This window comes from Micropterus dolomieu, linkage group LG22 (assembly GCF_021292245.1).
Source record: "Micropterus dolomieu isolate WLL.071019.BEF.003 ecotype Adirondacks linkage group LG22, ASM2129224v1, whole genome shotgun sequence".
Taxonomy (NCBI): domain Eukaryota; kingdom Metazoa; phylum Chordata; class Actinopteri; order Centrarchiformes; family Centrarchidae; genus Micropterus; species Micropterus dolomieu.
In genome coordinates, this window is record NC_060171.1 from 29774620 (window position 1) to 29795406 (window position 20787).

General features: G+C 41.5%; 1 protein-coding gene across 1 annotated transcript in view; it reads right to left on the reverse strand.

Moving 5' to 3' along the window:
• Positions 1 to 34: 34 nt before the first annotated feature.
• Positions 35 to 20787, reverse strand: part of jph3b (junctophilin 3b) — a 51994-nt gene continuing 31241 nt past the window's right edge. The window contains exons 4-6 of the mRNA XM_046036542.1: positions 14650 to 14774; positions 11681 to 12684; positions 35 to 887 (exon numbers count right to left, since the gene is read on the reverse strand). Coding sequence (XP_045892498.1) covers positions 807 to 887; positions 11681 to 12684; positions 14650 to 14774 — 1210 coding nt within the window. The 3' untranslated portion in view covers positions 35 to 806. The remainder of the gene's footprint in view (positions 888 to 11680; positions 12685 to 14649; positions 14775 to 20787) is intronic.

Consider the following 20787-nt stretch of genomic DNA (forward strand, 5'->3'; position numbering starts at 1 on the left):
GAGGGTGTGTGGGCGGGTGAATGAGAGGGTGTGTGTGTGTGTGTGTGTGTGTGTGTGTGTGTGTGTGTGGTCAGGGAGCCATCAACCATGCATCCAGGCAGCACACACATACACACACACACACTCGTCAGCTCCTGAGTCTTACATAGACTCTCACACACATGAACGCGCAGCTTGAACCATCAGTAACAACACCTGGGCAGGCGAAGGAACCAAAAGGCAGGAGTTATATAAAGAGGGGTGGAGGGTTACAAAAGAAAGAATATATCCATCAACATAGTGTACATGAGAGAACATGTTAATAAATAAATTATAAGTTACAAATCTGTTGAAAACTATGATTTGAAGATGAAAAAGTCTGTCTCGTCAGTCCTGTCTGCAGGCAGTGGAAGCAGACATCTCGCTGTAATGCCAGCTGCAGCTCGCATGGCCTGGGGACCAGACCAGTTCAGCCCATTTGAGTTTATATGTGAACTATTGAAGCTCATTTAAGTCCAGTTTCTGAACTATATTATCTCTTTGTTGTCCAGTTACCTGGACTGCTTTACCATTCTTTTGTCCCCGTCTTTGGGCTACGCACTTCAGCATCTCTTTCAGAAAGACTGGACCAAGCTTAGTGGAGGTTAGCCCGGGTTAGACACCTTCAGCCCAAATGATGGCGGAGCCCTCCTTGGTCGTAGTCTTCTTTCAGTCGGGCTGCAGTCCTCTCGCCAGGAACACGAAAGGGCAGCAGATTGGTCGTAATACTCATATGAATTTATAGTTGTTGTAGCATAGATAGGCTGACTCTGAAAGCATTGCTGTCTTTAAATAAAAAAGTGGATAAACAAAATAGCCACTCCAATGTTGAGCAGAATCACCATGACAACCAGGATAGAGCTGTAGGCCTGCGTGGGAGAGAGAGAGAGAGAAAGAGAGAAAAGGGGAGAGTGTCAATAATAAGGACACACACACACTCAAAGCTCACGCATGAGGCTTTCATACACACAGAATATCTAACCTGCCAACACATACAAATGTACACAGTCATTTATATACATCCCTTTTTAAGACAAGTCTTATTACCACAGTTGGTCGTTAAACAGGACATAATTGATAAGAAAGTAAAGGGGAACACAAACGTCCAAACCAATCAGTGGTTATATGTAGGTGCTTTGCTTTAACATAATTTAAAAAAGGACCAAACCACTGTTTTAAATGGTGTAAAAGGTTGATGATTCTCATCTATTCTATTCCTATTGGATCTGCTGAAGATTAAGGTTTTTTTTATGTTGTTGTTACTTTCAAACCTTTAGCGTCACATTTATTGCACCTTGCATAACTGCATGCACATCGATCATTCTGGTAATTGTCACTTCAGCTGCTGGATGAGGCTCTTTTACTGGTTCAGAAAATCCTACAGCCCAGGGGTTATTAAACCTTTTGAAAAAAAAAACAACAAAACAAATGAACTCAAATACACGTGTGTCAACTTAAATACAATGCTTTCACATTTTGAAGATGCATGGTCTTCACCTGACAGCCGCAATATTCTCCTGTTTCAATATTCTCCTGCTTTAGGGCTGCTGTGTGATGCTAAAACAAATACATTTGGCTTTTAATGTCTGCCAGTGTGGTTGATGTTCTGTGGAGAAAGTATTGGGTATATTCCCAAATCAACCTACGTTGACGATATACAATGTGTCGTCACTCTATCTAGCCTATATTCCTTTAGTAAAAGTGTGCAAAAAACAATAGGGCCAAATTGTGGATCCCCTTTTAAGTAATTAGAAAAATCTTGAATTTAATTTTAAATTTGACAAGAAACCAGCATGGTGAAACCAGCACCAGGTTCATGTGGGAATGCTGTGGAGCCGTGCTACAGCTTATATATACAATGTGCTGCAATGATCCAGATGTGACGAAAAAACAAAACAATGTTGTTATTTCAATGTTGTTGAATCAAAAATGACCACTTTACGCAGCTCTGTAGTTTTATAATAACTCAAAGGTGCTTTCCACCTTTGAGTTAGAAGCCAGAGACCCTTTGTGCTTGTTGAAACTCCAGTCTCTGACACACAATTGATGGATAATGTCCCCAATAGCAGACTTTTTCTGTCACACCCCCTTCAGAAGCATAAGTGGATTTAATTTTTATCAATCATTAACAATACAGGCGATTAAAATAAACAGCATTCAATTTAGAAAATAGCCTTGCCAGCAATCAGAGCACCTTAATTTGTTAATGTCACCACATGAATTATATTCATGCAACTTTGGGTCCGCTAAACATCCAGGACCCCCTGGGGTGGCTCTATGCCCCCCAGAGGTGCCCGCACCCCAACTTGAGAACCAGTGCCCTAAAAGGAGATAAGAGAAATGGGACGAAAACAATTCAAGAGCTATAGATATCCCAACCCACGTCCTCAGACAATCTAACAAGATATTATTACTTGACAGATTCACTTTCCACTGTATCACTCTTCCTTATCATCTGGTTTGCATTGTGTAGGTGGTATCTGGAAACACGACCTAATATAAATGATCGCAACTAACACAAATGTCACGAAAAAGGAATAAATAGTAATGCTGTTAAATATTTATATAGTCTCTTTTCGACGTCAAGCACGCGAAGACCTAACAGCAATGGCAATATGTACGCAGTGCAATGATGAAGGAGCACTTTGCATCTTAAGATAAATAATACAATCCTGTGTTGATCCCACAGGGAAGCCCATCTTCTCTGACAGAGTGAGGTCGGGGGGCAAGCTCTGCTGCAGAACAGCAGCCTGCAGCAGTGTCTTGCTCGATGACACTTCAGCAGATGCTTGCTGACAACTTGGGTCATGTGGGTGAAGGCCAGTCTTTCTGACCACCTGTCCACTCTGGGTAAATATGTGAAAGTGAATCAAGTATAGTCACTGACATTATTATCGCTGCAGCAGTTGTTTTTACCCCACGCAGAATCCCTTACGAAATAGTCTCCCTTGCTTGAAAAGTAGTAGATTCATTTGACATTAGTGTCTACATAGAGTGTATTTTGGTCTTATAAAGGGATTTACCAAGAGGAGGTGCAGAAGACCTATGGTTTTAATTAAGTCTGCCTCTAAAATAATTTTAACAATAGCTGTAGTGGGAGACGGAAAACGGGACTCTGAGTAACACTACGCACTGATATTAAGAAGCATTAGTGCAACATTGTTGTAAATGAATCTGTCCAGAGTGGCTGCTAACGAGGTTTCTGCTGATCAATCTGGCGATAGGCTTATCACAGATCTGTGTCATGGATGATTACCAGACCAGGAGCCTGAAATTCTCTGATAATCAGCCCCTTCTACCTCCATTCAGTAAGAAAATGTGCTTTTTATGTATCCACAGTTCCTGACTTATTTTCATTTTATTATGTTCATATCCATTTTCTGTGGTTGTTCCACTGGAGTTTCCACTTTTTAGAAGTGAATAGCTGATTACTGAATAATTAGATTATATTTCAGTCTAATTATTTGCGCCGAAGGAGCATAATCATTCACAATTAGTGTACCATACAGACCTATTTGCTTTCTTGTTAAAATTTAGAACATGGATGCAACTCGAATATCTGTATGCTAAATATACATTACATTTATTCATTTAGCTGATGCTTTTATCCAAAGCGACTTACAATTGCTATGTATGTCAGAGGTCACACGCCTCTGGAGCAACGAGGGGTTAAGTGTCTTGCTCGGAGACACATTGGTGGATGTGTCACATCGAGAGATTGAACCCAGGTCTCTCACACCAAAGGCATGCATCTTATCCACTGCCCCATTACCACCCCTCCAAATATAAAGTATGAAGATACAGTCAGCAGCCGATTAGCTTAGCTTGCAAATTGTGTTTTTTTTATCATTGTTTTTTTTTTTTTTTTTGGACAAATTAAACAAACAAGATAGAAAATGTTCATTAGGGAGCTTCAGCGATGCTGGTTGGCAAAGGTTCTCACCTTTAGACGGAGCCAGCTGTTGTTCTCCAAGTAGTTAAACTAAACTAATGGCAGTAATACAGATCTTCTCATGTAACTTTCGGCAAGTCAGTGAATAAGTGTATTTCCAAAAATGTCAGAATTTTGCTTTAAGAATTCTAGGCATTCAGCCCAGGTTTTGTCCTGGGAAACATGCTCACTGAATTCCTTTGAAATGGGACAAGAAAAAGCTGGTAAGTGTGTCCACGCTGTGTTTTGGTGGTGACAATGACAATTGTATCCACACCCCGTCTATTTCAAAAGTACAAAACAATTTCTCTCATAGGTTTTTTTTTCATTCTCTTTTAAAGGAAATGTTTAGAAGTGTAGCAGATTACTTTGTTATATGTATTTAAGCAAATCTCCTACTGTTATAATTTATAAAACAATTCATAATTGCATAATGCAGAACTCACAAGCTAACTACTATTTACTTTTCAAAAACACAAGTGAGCCGGTTTATTGTTAATCCTCCTGGTGTGAAATCATGAAAATGCACAGAGCACAGAGCAGTACTCTTCAAAGATAACATAGACCAGGTAAAGTATAATTACAGTACAAATAGTGTTGGCCCCCATTTGGCATTATTTTCTCTTTGCTTGAAACTGCTATGCATGTTGCTGTCATTAATAGAGAAATGAAACTTAATCTCTCCACCAGCTCTCTTGACCCTACCAAACACTGTTTATAACAGAACGCTTATTGTCCTGAGCTTGAAGTGCTGGCAAAGAACAAATCATTTTTATGCTAACTGGCATCTTTTCCTGGCACTGAGAACTGTCACTGTAATGCATTTCTTTCAAAAAGATCCTTTAGGCCAAATGTAGGCCAATTTAAAACATTTATTCAGTGAAATCATTGTAAAGAGTTCTTTAATAGCTATATTTACCGTAATGCTTCACCAAGCAATCTTTTTTAAATGATTAATTAATCGAACAACTATGTGAAAGTGGTCGCTCGCATTGAACTCCAAAAAAGTTATCACCAAACTCTTCAACTCTACAGAGCTTCTTATGATCTTTCGTTGTACGGCCCAAGCATAAACTATTTTGTTCAGTTTTGCTACTCTCATCAGCCCCATATGTCTAGCAGCAGCAAGCAGCTAAAGAGCCAGATATTGGAGACACACAGCAGAGAGACAGACAGTACTTTTGGTACATTTAAGCATACTATACATATTATTATAAACCTACAGAGATGTGTGAAGCTCTATGGCACAATTTTAAATTGGCTTAAGTCTTATGTCGGTCTCTTAGTGACCACTCTTCTGCCAACATTGTGTGGGATGCCCCAGGACCATTCTAGCATTCTAGGACCACTGTTGTTTAGACTTTAATTACAACCACTGAAAATATCTATAATTTATGTCAAATATTCTTCAGGTTTAGGCAATGAAAACACTTGCCTGAGGTTAGAGAAAGATTGTGGTGGTAAGCTATGCTACCATCTCCCCGGAAAACTATTTCAGCGTATCAATCATGTCTGCTCTTTTGTGTGAATAACTTTCCCATAATGGATCAAAGACAGATGTTCAAAGAATTAGGGCAGAGGCTCAGAGACAAAAAAGTTATCCAGTGACTTAAAATCCTTGACACAAAACATCAAGCCCCAAGCTAGTAACCTTGGTCTGCTTTTTTTTATCCTCATCTGGATTTTGAAGCTCACCAGCACTGCCTTTTATCATCTTAGGAAATGCTGCAAAAGTACTACCATATCTCTCCCACACAGATATCGAGAGACCGATGCATGCTTTTATGACTACCAGGCTGGACTACAGTCCTGTAATGCTTTCTTTTGTGGCCCACCCAAGAAAGCTCTAGACAAACTGCAGATCAGCCAAAATGCAGCCGCATGTGTGCTGACCAGACTCAACAGAAGAGGACACAATGTGTATCTACACACCTGTTTTTAAGTCTCTTTGGTATTAGATTCTTCTTTGTATGTTTTAAGATTAAAAAAAAGATTAAGTCATTCATCGGAGTAGTGGCTGATGTGTTCTGTGATCTCCCACGAAGACCAAAACAGAATCAGGTTTAAGTGTCTGTCTTACACCAGTGGCATCACAATGTAATTTTATTTCTTTACTTTTAAGATCTCTTTATCGTCACAGTAGTTTTTGCTATTGCAGACCATGAAGGGCTGGGTCGTCTGGGGACACATCTTACTGAGGCGCTGTTCCTGTAAATATGAGCCTTCTGAGCCCATGACGACGACTGAGTGGACACAGAGGTTTCACACTATACTGGATACAGGAAAAGAGTAAGAGAATGTTTTTGTTTCTATATAGTGCACTTTTATAGTGCAATTTTGCACAAATGAAAAGAGGTTCTGAGTGTGTGTGTGCCTGCACATATCTGTGTGTCAGAGCAGTCCCTGTGTTCCCATGGTGTTCGCAGAGTTCCCTGTGTGTTATTTATCTGAGTGTGATAGTATCTGTGTATGCTGTGAACCTGCCTTACACAAATCTCACTTGCTTCTCTGGCTGCAAACAGACACACACACCACCTTCACCCAACACCCCCTCTGTCACTGACACACGCCCACCGATTGGCCGCCGCTGAAGCAATGCATAAGCTGTTCCCTAGCAACAGAGCGCTGGTTAACCAATGGGGGGCCTTCTGTGAGGAAGGGGCTAGTTTGCCAGTCTGCTGTTACTAAGGTGCAGAAAGGACCGCTGGGGTTCTCTCTCCGCCTGAATATCTGTGTGTGTGTGTGTGTGTGTGTGTGTGTGTGTGTGTGTGTGTGTGTGTTTTAGGCTTCATGTTTTCAGGCAGCAGGTAGCAGCAGCAGCCACTAAACTACTAAATAACTGACTCCATTCTCTGCGACAGTCATCACACGGCAACAGACAAGTTTGTATTAAATTGAGCAAGATGTGTGAGGTGTGAACAGTGGAACAGTTAACACACAAGTATAGTGTGTGTGTGAGACAGATTGTATTTGTGCATGTTTGTGGCGTACGATGTGTGGTTTTCAATTGCTGCTGGTTTTCCTGATGGTTTCATTATCTAATGCTGCGACCATATTATCATCCAGGATTAGTGTGGTTGGGGCTGTCCACCAGCCTGAGTCAAGACGTAGCCAAAAAATTATATTAAAACAACGTAATCCCCCCTGCTAGCTCATAGTACAAAAAAATCTTTCTTTATTTCACAAGGTTAAACCTTGTGCCTATCCCCCAGGATTATCTTAATATGTGGGATAACATTGTGTTATGTCACTGGGGATGGAATGTATCCTCATGACAGTGGGCAACAAATCCTTTTAGTCAAATCAATGTGTGGCAGTGACATGGCAGATATGACAAATTCACCATACAGCTGCTGTCCAGGGCGATATTAAGGCCAAAGAGAGTCATGTAGAGGTTCAAACTGAAATTTAAAGCTGTACGTGAAATGAAATGCGTTGTTTGTAGTGATGAACCCACAGAGAGACAGAGCCTACAGTTCCTCTCAGTTCTACTGAGATTTATAACGGTTTTAAACTCTTAAAAATATAGCCTGCAACTTTAATGTTTTGGTTGGGACTCAGCCCTCACAACAACATTGTATCCAGCAGCAGCTGTTTTCAGCAAAAAAAGATCTGATGAACTCACGTTAAGCGGCCTGTTCAGCATTAAATGGCAGACAGACAAAGCTAGCGACTAGCTGGTGAACATAATGGAGCATTTAGCAGCTGAAGAGCCGGATATTTCCTTCAGGAGTTGGTGAAGACCAAAAACGGTGCTAAAAGGAGAGTGGACATTGGACTTGAATTCATCAGGTGGCCAGACACACGACTCAAATGAATGTTAATGTTGCTCCATGTCTGCCCACTGTGTAAACTTCATTTGTTTGCTAAAGCGTTCACAATATCAACTTTAATGTTGTGTCTTCAGCCTATTGCACCCAAGTGGCCCAACAATCAATTTATGCAGGTTTAAGGCAATCTAAGGAAATGTATTCAAAGATATACAGTATGTACACAATATGGCAACTGTGTGCACTCCTCTGTGATGGCCTGATACATTTGTTTATGGGGAGTGTGTGTACTTTTGGTCTGCAGCTGTCTTTTCTAGTAGCCCTCTAGTTCCAGTGAAGAGAAATCTTACTGCTACAGTGCACAAAGATGTTTTCTACGATAGTGTGCTTCCAACTTTGAAGACATGACTGGCATGAACAGAGCCCTGACCTCAACCCCATCCTCTACCTCTGAGATGCGAACCAGGATTTATCGCCCAACATCAGTGTTGGAGCTCAGTAATGCTGAATGGGAGCAAATCCCTGCAGCTAGGTTTCAAAATCTCATAGAAAGCCTTGCCTGAAGAGTGGAGGGTGTAATAGCAGTAGGATTTGGACAAAGATGTTCAGCAATCATATATCTCATTGCATTTATTGAGGACATTTTCAGCTTTTCATCCTACTCCTAGGTCCAATTTTTCCTTTGTTCAAGCCATCCGTAATTTCACTTATTACAATAATTTATCCACCAGGTTCATTTGTGGAGATACATCAGTGTGGAAACCGAACAATTAGAACCCAGTTTGACTGTATCATATAAACAATGGCTGTGTCTAGCAGAGGCACCACATCCCCAGATATCAACAATGAAACAGGTGTGTGCATTCTTCTTCTTATTATTATTATTATTACTACAACTAACAGGAATGAAGTTTACAAGAGATCACACTAACAGTATTTTTGTAATTGTGTGTCCATTACCTTATTAATTGTATTGCTGAACCATAAACATTAACAAACAAATTATTGCTGACTGTGCCAGTCTACTGTGCAGCTGTTTGTCCCCGTGTATACTAAAAATGCTTTCAGCACAAATTTGTTAGTGTGATGCTTGATGGGAGAAATGAGGGGGTTCATCACTGTCACTGAAAACTCTCTTGTAAGCCCTTCCTGTATATTTGACTTGTGACACACAGTGATGCTGACACCTACTAGAGTGTTACACCTGTGATTACCAGGGACGGCAATTACGTTCTTGGGTTTTCAATCAGACCTCACGCAAGTATGTCAATAATTAAAGAATTTAATTATACCTCACCATCAAAATAAAAAAGGCTTATGTCAAAATATTTATTGAAAACTTTGATCCTATGGATGAAAAAAAAGGCCGTAAGGATTGGACTAAATACCTAATTGTTAAGTTTAATTGCTACTGAATACTTTTTGGACACTTGTGTAGTGCATTGGCGCAGTGGAAGCTATAAATACAACACAAATATTAGCTCCTTTTAAGTTGATATGGCTACGACTTCATGTTACTTTTTAACATCCAGCATATACAGAGCAACATGCATTTGTCAGTCATGTGTTTCTACCTGATGCATGTAAGTCCAATATTCACTCCCCTTTTAGCTCTGCTTTAGTCTTTGGGGGCTGTGGCTCAGGAGGTGGAGCGGGTTGCCCATTAATCGGAAGGTTGACGATTCAATCCCCAGCTCCTCCAGGCTGCATGTCAAAGTGGGCAATATACTGAACCCCGAATTGCCTCTGGTGGCTGTTCCGCCAGCGTATGAATGTGTGTGAATGTTTGTTTCTGTTTGAGCACTTAGGCTCAGTGTATAAATGTGAGTGAATGGTGAATGCAGGTGTAGTGTAAAAGTGCTTTGAGTGGTCAAAAAGACTAGAAAGGCGCTATACGGAGCATTTACATTTCGTCAACACCTGAAGGAAATATTTGGCTCTTTAGCAGCTAAATGCTCCACTGTGTTCACCAACTATTCGCTGACTGTCTGTTGTTTGGTGCTGAGCAGGTAGTGTACAGTGGACACTCATGAGAGCTGCGATGAGAGACGCTAAAATGCTCTGTGTAGAGCTGAGCATCTATCTGAATTTAAATGGTTTGATTTCCCTTCTTTGAAGTTCCCAGAAGGTAATTTCATGTTGCACAATTGCATAAACTTGATTTTAAGCAAGGGTGAAAAATTCCAACTACTGTTAAATGTTGTCTTGTCTGACTTAGTGAACCCCCCAACGTGGTCAACAATCTTGGAATCGTACATCTTGAAATTACCTTCTTAAATTTTAAGGATTGTAATCAAATCACATAAATACATTCATTGTTTTAAAGAGGTGGTATTATGCTTTTGGCTTTTCCCCTCTCCTTTATTGAGTTATAGAACTAGGTTTGCAAAGTGAAAAATCCCAAAGTCCACCTCAAAGGGAGTTCCCATCTCCCACAGAAAACTCTGCTCTGAACATCTCGTTTGTAGTCCAGCCTTTACTTGCCTTTCTTGTGATGTCACAAGAAAATATGTGTCATAATGCTCGCCGTGCGACTAGTCCGACACGCCCTCAAAAACACCGGTGGAAAAACACTGAGCTGCAGCACCCCTCTCTTCTCCCTTCCAAACACTAGCTGCCCTCCAAGCAGTCAGTGGACATGAAGTTGTTACTGTGATGTAGAGACAGAACTCGGTTAAAACTTTATGGATGAAAGATACTTTTGTTACAGATTAATAACTCACCACTCTGAAAATCTTGCTCCAGTCCAAATTGCCAAGCTGGTCGGCAACATATAGCCTACAGCTGAACCGAAGCTGTTTACCATCTTTTGGCTGACCTGCCTTTCTCTGCTTCTGATTGGCTAGTAGTCCTTAACTAGGAACTGCGCAACAAAGATCATTTAGAGACAAGACATATCACTCCATAGCTACAACAAAGCCTTCAACATACAGAAATGAAATGAGGAGCTGCAGAAATGTGCAGTATGACAAAAAATATGGTGTTTTTTGAAAATTAAACCATGTAAACCTGTTCTGGTGCAACCCTTAAATAGGATTTTAAACCTGAAAATGAGCATAATACCATCTCTTTAAAAGGAAAATTTAGCAAGCTACAATACTGATTGACAGATCTTTGTGTTTTACAAGAGATGAAACAGACACTACTGCAGTGGAAATATATGATTACTTTTTGGTTATATTTTGGCTGGTGTAATCAATTTCACTATGGAAGTGCTTGTGATCCTCAGAATACTGGACATCTGACCCTCTCCACCTAGAGGGTTAGAGATCAGACTCAATAGCAGCCCTGCAGCTCATAAGGATTCAGAGTCTTACAGAAGGACACTTCAGCAGAGTGGAGGCCGGTCGATTGGCCTCCTACTCATGCCATGTGGCGGTGCCCCCCAAAACAGTACTCCAAGAAAACCATTTAATCCTCCAAGTCAAATTTTTTAAACCAGGAAATATAAAAAATATGTTGTATTGTGTCTACAGGTTAACAGTTGTAACAGTTTTAGAGCTGCTTAATCAGTGAGGTCTGGTTTCTTTATTGCTGTAATCAAAAAGTCCTAACAAAGATTTTAAGCTGCAAAAAGCTACTCTGCATAGACATAACTCTGAAATGTAAGTTTACGGCTGTCTAATAATTGTTCATCCACAGTGACAGGTGAGGTGAAGGCAATGATGAAGAGACAGCCAACTTGTGTTGAGAGAGGTGCGTGCTGCAAAGAGTTCTTGCTTACTGTTGTTCAAGAGACAGATTTGTATTTTCTCCGAAATTTCAACTCAAACTGCCTGCGCTCCAAAAGGATTTTCAGCCAGTGACCATACAAAGCACCTGAAAGTAATTTGTGCAGTGCCTCGTTGGGAAGATCCCAACCATCAGCAGTTATGTGATCAAAAAAATCTTGCCTTGTGCGTCTTCTACGTCTTTCAGAGTTGGCTAAGTGTGCCATTTGTGTGCTCATCTTGTGTCTTACCGAGTTGCCTTTGTTCTGCATGATGCTGTGGTCCTGCTGCTCCGGTGTGATCGGGGAGGACTTCAGAGGGGGGGAGAGGGTGAGGTCTCGCCGTAGAGGCCGTGAATCCATCTTTTCCCCCGGTCTGTCCAGCTTGTGCACTGAGTCTTTACCCCCTTCCCTCCCCTCTTTGCCCTCCCGTCCTTCCCTCCCCTCCCTCCCATCGCGGTTCTTATGCCTCTGTCGTTGCACGGTGTGCGAGTGCCCCTCTCCATGAGCATTACTGTGCCCGTGCCTCTCCTCCACGTGCCCATGGGGCTTGTGGGTAGTGGAGTCTCTGGGCTGTAAAGGCTTCATCTCCATCTCATAATTGCTCATTTTCTCCTCATCCTGCTCCAGCAGCCGACCACCCCTGCCGTGCGCGCCCCTGTGCCCGGACTTCCAAGAGGCAGACGAGGATGACTCTGTCCACCTGTCCCCTCTGGCCTGTCTGTGATTGGATGATCCGTGCTCCCGGGACTTGTGATTCGATGAGCCGTGTTTGTGTCCATTGGTCCGGCTCGCTCCTCGTCCACTGACTCCAGCTCCTACTTTTGACAGCATCCCTATCCTCTTGTCCTCGCTCCAGCTGTTGGCCCGTGGGTACTCCCCCTTCCGTCCTCCTCCGCCTTCACCTCCCCCGCTTCCTCCCTCCATCAACACCTGGATCTCAGTCTGCCCTCCTCCCCCACCTTTCTCACCCCTTTCTCCTCCATCCTTCCCCCTATCCCCGTGGTCTACGGCGGTCTGCCGGTGGAAGCGGGCACTCTTGCTGCGCTGGGACGGCCGGGCGGGGGGAGGCGGCGTGTGGGGCGGTGAGGAGGAAGGAGGACTGAGGTCAGGGGTGGCAGCTTCGTTAGAAGGTTCATCAGAGCCTGTGCTCTTTACATAGAGGTCGGGGCTGTCTGCGGTGCCGGCGCTACTCGACAGCCCCTCTCCCTCCACCTCGCTGGACACCTGACGTTTGGGACGCTGCACCTCCATGCCTGCAAAAGACAGATGACATTCGAAGGATGGTGAGGTGAGGGAGCTATGACGCTGTCTCAATGCTTGTTGACATTACACAGTCATCGCTGCTTACAACTTTAAAACTTAGTATCAGCACGGCATTGCAAATACATTACCCCAATATCTCAAAATGAACATAATGAAATGGTGAATATTTCAGCTACTCTCTGTTTTTGAATGCAGCTGCTACACTAACAGTTATTACAGCTGCAGAGTAAAACAAATACCAGGTCAGTGGATGCTGATGGACTGGAGTATTTTACCCTCATCCAATAAATTAAAACATATATAAATTAGACCTAATTTAAGGGCTGATTTTTGTATCAGTACGGACTGAATTTGAATAATTTAGAACTGAATCTGAATTGCTCAGCTTGAATAATTGCATTAAAAAACACAGAGGTCCAGTGTAAAATAAATATAGGAATACTGCTCTTCTGCTGCATTCGTGTAGACTGGCAATGCATTATAAACAACAGTCTCACTTACATATAAATGAACTTTTGGTTCGTCAGAACACCATTTACAGCTAAAGTCAAATGCTCTGTGTAATTAATTTTCCCTCTGTACTTGATAAAAATTATTTGTTAAAATTGTTTTGCACTATTTGTAGCCATTGCTACAAGGAGTAACAGCGTGTTAGCTCTGCTAGAATGTTATGAATTGGCTAACTGAGCAAGAGACATGTATGGAACTTAAAGGAAATGGTAAAAAACAAAGGTGCTGATTGGCTAAAAAGGCGCTCTGTGCATCTGCACTCATTTGCTCTCCCTCGAGAGTCGACCTTGACCTGCCTGTGACCTTAAAACTGAATCTTGGAGTGAAATAGAATTTAGAGAACTGAATTTGAATTGAGAGAACTGAAAGTGAAAGTACATAAAGACTTGAATTTTTAGTGAGGCTTAAATACAGTTTCAGTTCACATTCACAATATCACATTCAGTTTCAAGTTTATTGGAATTCAGTTTCAAAATAATAAATTCAAAGTTGAGCAATTCAAATTCTGTTTTTAATGCAATTATTCAAGCTGAGCAATTCAAATTCTGTTTTTAATGCAATTATTCAAGCTGAGCAATTCAAATTCTGTTTTTAATGCAATTATTCAAGCTGAGCAATTCAAATTCTGTTCTAAATTATTGAAATTCAGTCTGTACTGATACAAAAATCAGCCCATGCTAATTATGTTGTAGACTGATGTGTACTACTCATCAATTACATGATGCCTGAGTTGCATGGTCTTCTAGACAGATGTTCCAAAGAGTGCAGTGATGCAAAAATGAAAAGCTATCTTTGTGATGTAAGAATTTTTTTACAATAAATCTCACTATGGAAGAATGAATCTGGGATGAGAAAATGTTTCCCGCTCTTCCAAAAAATTCAAGCTACTCTCCCTTCTCTGAACACCTTCTCCCCTCTAATAATTTTTGTACAATGCTAGACTTTTCATGTACGAAGGGTACGTGATGATGTCAGCACTGATACATGCTAGATGTCCTCACAATAACATGGAGCGTGCTGTTTTTAAGCTGTGTGAGAAAAGGACAGCTGGTGAAAGCAGAATAGATGGCAAAAGACCAGTCACTGTCAACTCAGGTATCTGTGTGTGGGAGCGTACAGTACGTGTCATGAAGGCAGTGTGCGTGCGTGTCACTATGTTGAGTAGTTCATGTTCTTCTGGGTTGGCTACCTGCAGTGCTGTACAGGTGTGAGTGACAGAGGCAGAAACACAAAGCTGGAGGGTGGTTTACACTGACCTTTAGCACCAACCCACACATACAAACGTATATGTTTTTTTTTTGTTCACGCACTTGTACACACACGTGTTGTTGCGTATGTGTCTGCTTGGCTGAGTTTGTAGATTATGGACATGTGCTGCATATGGGTATCCAGTACATTGTGTGTATGTGTTCATGTTGTGGTTGTTGGTTGATGCGTGTGCCCACCATTTCCTGGGTGCTGGAAGGACGGGGAGAACTGCTTGGCGGTGACCCTCGCCATGCGACTCTCCTCCTGGGCTTTCTGAGCTGCTCCTACCGCTGCCTCCGCTTTACCCTGTGCATGAGCCGTCCTGACATACAAAAGACAGGGAACAGAACGTATACAGTACAATAAATAAATCAAACTTTAACTTTAAACATTGTGAAATGGGTCAGAGAATAGAGACAACCATCGGCAGTGGGATCCAAAACTAATTAAGAAAAATGTACAGCAGGTTGAGATAAATAATTCTAATTCAAAAGAACAGAACAGAAAAACATTGTCCAAAAATACTGTAGGTAAAAAAACACAGTAACTGACCTTTGAAACAATAAAAGTGCCAACAGTGCACCACAGTATTTCACTTTTGTACTGATACAGGGGTATTTGTGCTTGAGCCCTGGTTTATTCAGTACAAACCAAGAGAACACAACCAGTTCACCTCCATCATTTGTTTTGGATTCTGGTGTTTGTTGGCCAAAGGGGTGATGGGATACCTTGCAATGTGGACCCAATCATTTGATGGTTGGAAGAAAAGGTCAGGTAACTGTTGTGGTTTGGGGTCTGAGTGTGGTGATTTCCGGTTTTATTTTGATAAATCCTTCCTCATGTGTCTTTGTGTATTTAACTTCCTGTCTCTGTGTTTGCTTGTATCTGCTCCGCCCTAATTGGTTCCACCTGTATCTTTTTCTGCACCTCTTTCATGTGTGTATATATTGTCAGTGTGTTTCCTTGTCATTTGTTGGCCCGCCTTTGTCATTTTGTCAAATGTCCCAGCCCTCGTCGTGTTTCTTGTGTTTTTGGACCCTTTTGCCAGCTTTCTGTTGAATTTTAGATTATTGCCGTATCATTTTTGGATTGGTTTGCTTTATTGCCTGCTTCCTGTGTTTTCATCTTGTCTCACAATCCCACAAGCTTATTTACCATTAAAACCTTTGAACTGAACCTGCTTTGGGTTGGGGTCTAATCCCTTGTTTTGCTGTGTCTACGCTTGGCTAAAGTATGACAGTAACTGTATGCAAATTAAGGAATCTATTTGTTGTCACAATTATCCCAAAGGGCTTTTGCGACCTTGATGGAACCCATGTAAAAAGAAGTTGGTAATCAAACAACTCAACACACTAAGCAGGCTGCATTTGACAGCTTTTCTTTTTCACTCCATTTCCACCATCTGTCCACACTAAGCGACATTTTTCTCACCCGCAAAAACAGAACTTTTTGAAAACGGTCTCCACCGTGGAGGAATCTTAAAACGCTGGCATTGTTTTCAAGTGTAGATGAGGAATATGGGGCTTTTGGGAAAGCCTGATCTGGGACTATCCGTACCACTCAGCTTAGTGTGGATGTCGCCTAATAATCAGACTCAGTTGCCATTTTGTTTCACTTAATTCATTCAGCCTGTCATCATGTTCATGTTATGCCTGGGGCACACTAGGATCTTTAAAACGTGGGATACACCCAAGATTGTCGGAAGAGACGAATCGGACGATATCGTCCCAAATGATCCTGTAGTATGAGGGGCTTATAGACATAATCTTAAGGTTGCCGACTGGGTCGGAGGCATCCTGATTTTCCGATACAAAATCAGGGTGACACCAATCAGAAGTCTTGCGTGTGGATTGTTAAGATTATTTTTTTTTATATAAAAAATCTGTTAATTCTGTACTTGTGGTATCCCACGTTTTTAAAATCAATTAAGATTTGAAAATCCTCTAGTGTGCACCAGGCATAACCAATAAGTGACATATCCATCCCACTGACATCACTGTTTGCTGACACAGACACTGGGGTAGTTAGGAACGTTTGTCATACCAATCAAAAGTAGCTAGCTGTGTAGAGAGCTCGACTTCCCCTTCTTAATTGCAACTGCTAAGATCAGATTGTTTTTTCCAAACAGCCATCAACATTTCCAGCTTCATTTCAGTGTATAACACTTTGGAGACAACGTTGTACGTTAACTACTGTTTGCAGACCCTAGTAATAAAAAAATAACTCCTTTTTTCCTGTAAATATGGTCATTTAAATAATCAACATATAATCACATCACTATTGTGCCCATATACAGCATTTATTCTTGGGTATCATTATTAAAAGAAAATGCAGCATACACCGCCTCATTCATTTCTGAGTTATCTGTTCTATTGAGTCTTGTTATGGCTGGCGAACCTCATTATAAAAGACACCTGAGCCAGAGGAAGAGAAACCATGACCGGCATGTAAGCATCAGCACATTACATGACGCCTCACATAGTAGCTATGGGAAGACAGTTATTACAGAGCTACAGTATGATGAGTTATGTAATCATCTGTTTACAGGCACTGTAATATTTTGCTTAAATGTGTTAATTATCACAAAATAATTAATCTCACTGCCGCTGCCTGATGGGCTTTTCACATCTCCTTCATCTCTCTAACTATTCCTTTACAGCCTCCTTTCCATATCTCCCTCGCTCTTTCTTTTATTTCTGCCCATGTTCCTTTCTGCCTCTTACTAATTGCTCCTTCCTTCTTTATCTCAACCCCCTTTTCATCTCCCTCTTGTCCCACCCTCTCTTTCTTTCTCTCTGGTTATATCAAATAGATCTTTATGTCTCAATTACAACCCTCCTCTCACCTCTATCTCTCTCTTTCCATTCGCCTATCTTTCTCCGTCTTTTGAAGAGCTCTCGACTCATGTAAAATAACCTCTCTCCATCCCTCCTTCTCTCCCTGCCTGCCTTTTCTCTTTCTGGTAAGTAACAGTCTTGATGCAGTGTTGCATGTCGATGGCTATTGATTTTTTCTGTTTCTCTATGCCCCTCTCTGCAATCTCTGGCAGCACCACTATGCCAGGCCCACAGTATACTCAACACCACCCTGTGTGTGAGTGCGTGCCTGTTGGCTGTGGGGGAGGTGAGGTGTAAGGAGAGAGAAGAAGACTGTCTTACTGTTTCACGTGACAAAATCACATGTACATATCTGGACAGAAGTCTCATATTCACAAGGTTTAAATGCCATGAATAACCTGCTTCCCGTGCAAACACACTCTTGCTAATCTGGCACAACCTGCTCTCACCTTGATGCTCACACCACGGCATGAAAGACTCCTTTCATTTCTCTCCCTCCCTAACTCTCTCTCTTTCCTCCTTTCCTCCACAACTTCCTGTCCCACTCCGGTCTTCCCCGGGAACAACCTGTTTCTGGATGAATCAACTGCCTGGAGAGAAAAAAAAGCTGCCTGCTCAATGGTGGCTTCATTATACAACACAACATCCTGTCCAAAAAGAAAAAAAGAGTTGCAGATGGAGGGCAAGGAGAGAGAGAGGAGGAGAGATGGAGCGAGGTGGGGAGCAGAGAGGGGGTGGAGTGTGTGACAAAGACGATGTAGAGAAGGTTTAATGGAGATGGGCAAGGGGAGAGACTGAAAAGAAAGAAAGAAGATGGGAGTTAAGAAGGTGTTGCATATAAACGTCAATGAATCATTACTGGATTAATTAATAAACACTACTCTGTTTTTGTTTAAAAACGGAGTTTTAACATGAATATGATCTCCATCCACACGAGCATTTTAGCTGCATATCAGAGTTGATCTCCGTCTACATTAAAACAACTAAAAGAACATCAAATAAATTGCTTTTGCACTGTCTGATTTATTTGTTAACATCCTAACTTTGATTGGATGTAAACCTTATTGCATCAAATGCAACTGATGAAAAATGTGTTGTTATCGTTAATGGCTGTCACCTCTCCCGGCCCCCCTTCACACACACTGTTTAATAAATGTTTGATTTAATTCATTTGAATCACAAATTAATTAGCACTTAATTTATCTCTTAAGATATCGATTTGTTGAGGAAAAGGGACTGAAAACATATTTTACTTAATTAAACTAGTGCATTTTTGTTGAAAACACATTTTATCATAATAGTTTTTAATGTTCCACCTCAGATTTGTGAAGTGATCCACTGTTTGGAATCAACTGTTTGTTCTAACCATAAAGGCATTTTTGGCCATATTGCATAGGTCTTCGTTTTCGCCATTTTAGTCTGGATGGGAGGTGCAAAAGGTCTCCGTTTTCAACCTGAAAACGCAGTAGTGTAGGGGGGGACAAGCCACAATGTCTTCTTTATGACAGGATGGGACAGGGTTTATGTAAAATATGGTTTTATTGTAATTTTGAGAACCACTAGCACGGAAAATACCACTGGCATTGGACAGGGCTGCCCATTGTCTCTCTGTTCTGGCACACAGTTACCGTGTATCAACTTTCAGTTGTATGTTACAGTGATGATATGACCATATTGTGTTATTAATTCCAAGCAAATTGTAATAAAAAAATAACAAAATAAGCTAATTGAAGGTTTAGTTATACATTTAAAAAGTGGTTTAATGTAAAGCATAACAGTGGAACACAGTTTAGTGAATTTTAATTTGCTTTGATCGATTAGTCAGATCAAATGAGTTTAATTTGATTGTCATGTGTGACAAATGTTTCCTGTACATATGACAATTAAAAAAAAGTATAGCTTCTTGGCTCTCCCTCAATGGATGTTCCAATCCTGCAAAGGGGATTTTTCTAATGTAACCTGTAGTCACATACTATAATGTAGTTAGCTAATGATATGACCCTTTGTTCTAATAGGAATGCTAGGTTACCACTTGTTGAGAGTAAGTTTGTCAGGCATGCTAACATTTCCACCTAGTCAGTTTTCGTTAGAGCAGATAAAGAAACTATTACATTAATTGCTTATAATTTGACTTTTGTGTTTATGGTCTTGGCAAAGCTAAAAACTAAAGACACAACCCTCTTAAGCTCTTTGTACGTACTTACTACAACCCCATGCACACCACTTTCACACACACCAAAGTTTGACAGTTCGGTTGCTCAGCTATGATTGGACAATCACTGTTCAGAGGAGGAGTTCAGTGTAAATTATCACATACACTTTGACAAAGGTACAATAATGTTTAAAATGCTACACGTGGCACCTTTAAGTGGACACCAAGGCCAAAAGGACGAGAGAGATAGAGGACAGTGCATAACAGAACCAAAACAAACACGCAATGGAAGAGATGGAAGACAAACACAAACACTGAGGTGAGGTGAGGAGAGGTGAAGAGAGAGAGAGGGAGAGAAAGTCTAATCCAGGACTCATGCTAAGCTCATCCATCATCTCTGTCATTGCTCTGAACCAGCTGATGATGATGATGATGATTCATACCTGAATATCTAGCAGAGCTTTCCGGTTTGCATCGCTGCTAATAGAGTGTGTGCATGTTCGTGTGCACCTGTGCGCGGGCTTGTTTTAATTTGATCGTGGGGTCTAAAAAAAAATGGGATTCCACCATACTGGTCGGGTCCGACAGCTTTGTGGGGCCCAAAATGCCAGACCCCACAAGTTTAAAGGGCCTTTTGAGGTCAAGACTTGGTTTTAGGGTTCTGGTTAGAATTACGTTAAGGTTAGGGGTAGGGTAAGGGTTAAGGCTAGAAATGTAGTTGTGACGGTTAAAATTAGGGTAAGGGGCTAGGTGTTACGGCTGTATGTATTTCTAGCCTTAACCCAGCTAATAAACACAGCTAATAGGCAAGGAAGGTGGATAGTTCCACTAAACACAAAGTACAACAGACAGGCTATGCAGTCAATACCAGCGGCACACAAGTCAACAGGCGGTGACAAGCTGCCCGGAGCAACAGGTGGACTCTCCTTATGAGCCGGAGGTAATTAACGTGGTGACGAGCCATTGGTTGAGTGGAAAACAGAGGGAACCAATGGGCGGTACAGATGTCAGCTCCCCAGAAACCAGGAAGTAGGCGGGTCTTCATTCCCCAGGGACACAGCCTACTTGGTAGAGGTGAGACAGGGAAAAGGGGAAACACAAGGGTGACAGCGACAGCCGTGACACTCCCCCCCATAAACACAAACTCCCCAGTTTGGGAATTAACCAGTTTAGACCTAACTACTTTTTTCTCTATTAAGCTGGAGTAATACCAATTTGGTTGATTTTAATTGTCTAGAGTTTGCTGCATATTGAGGCTTGAAGAGTTGCCATGTGGGTGCTCTCAGCAACATTGTATGTGCCTACTTGAGTGCAAACCTGGATTAGTGCACCTGTGGTGTTGTCTC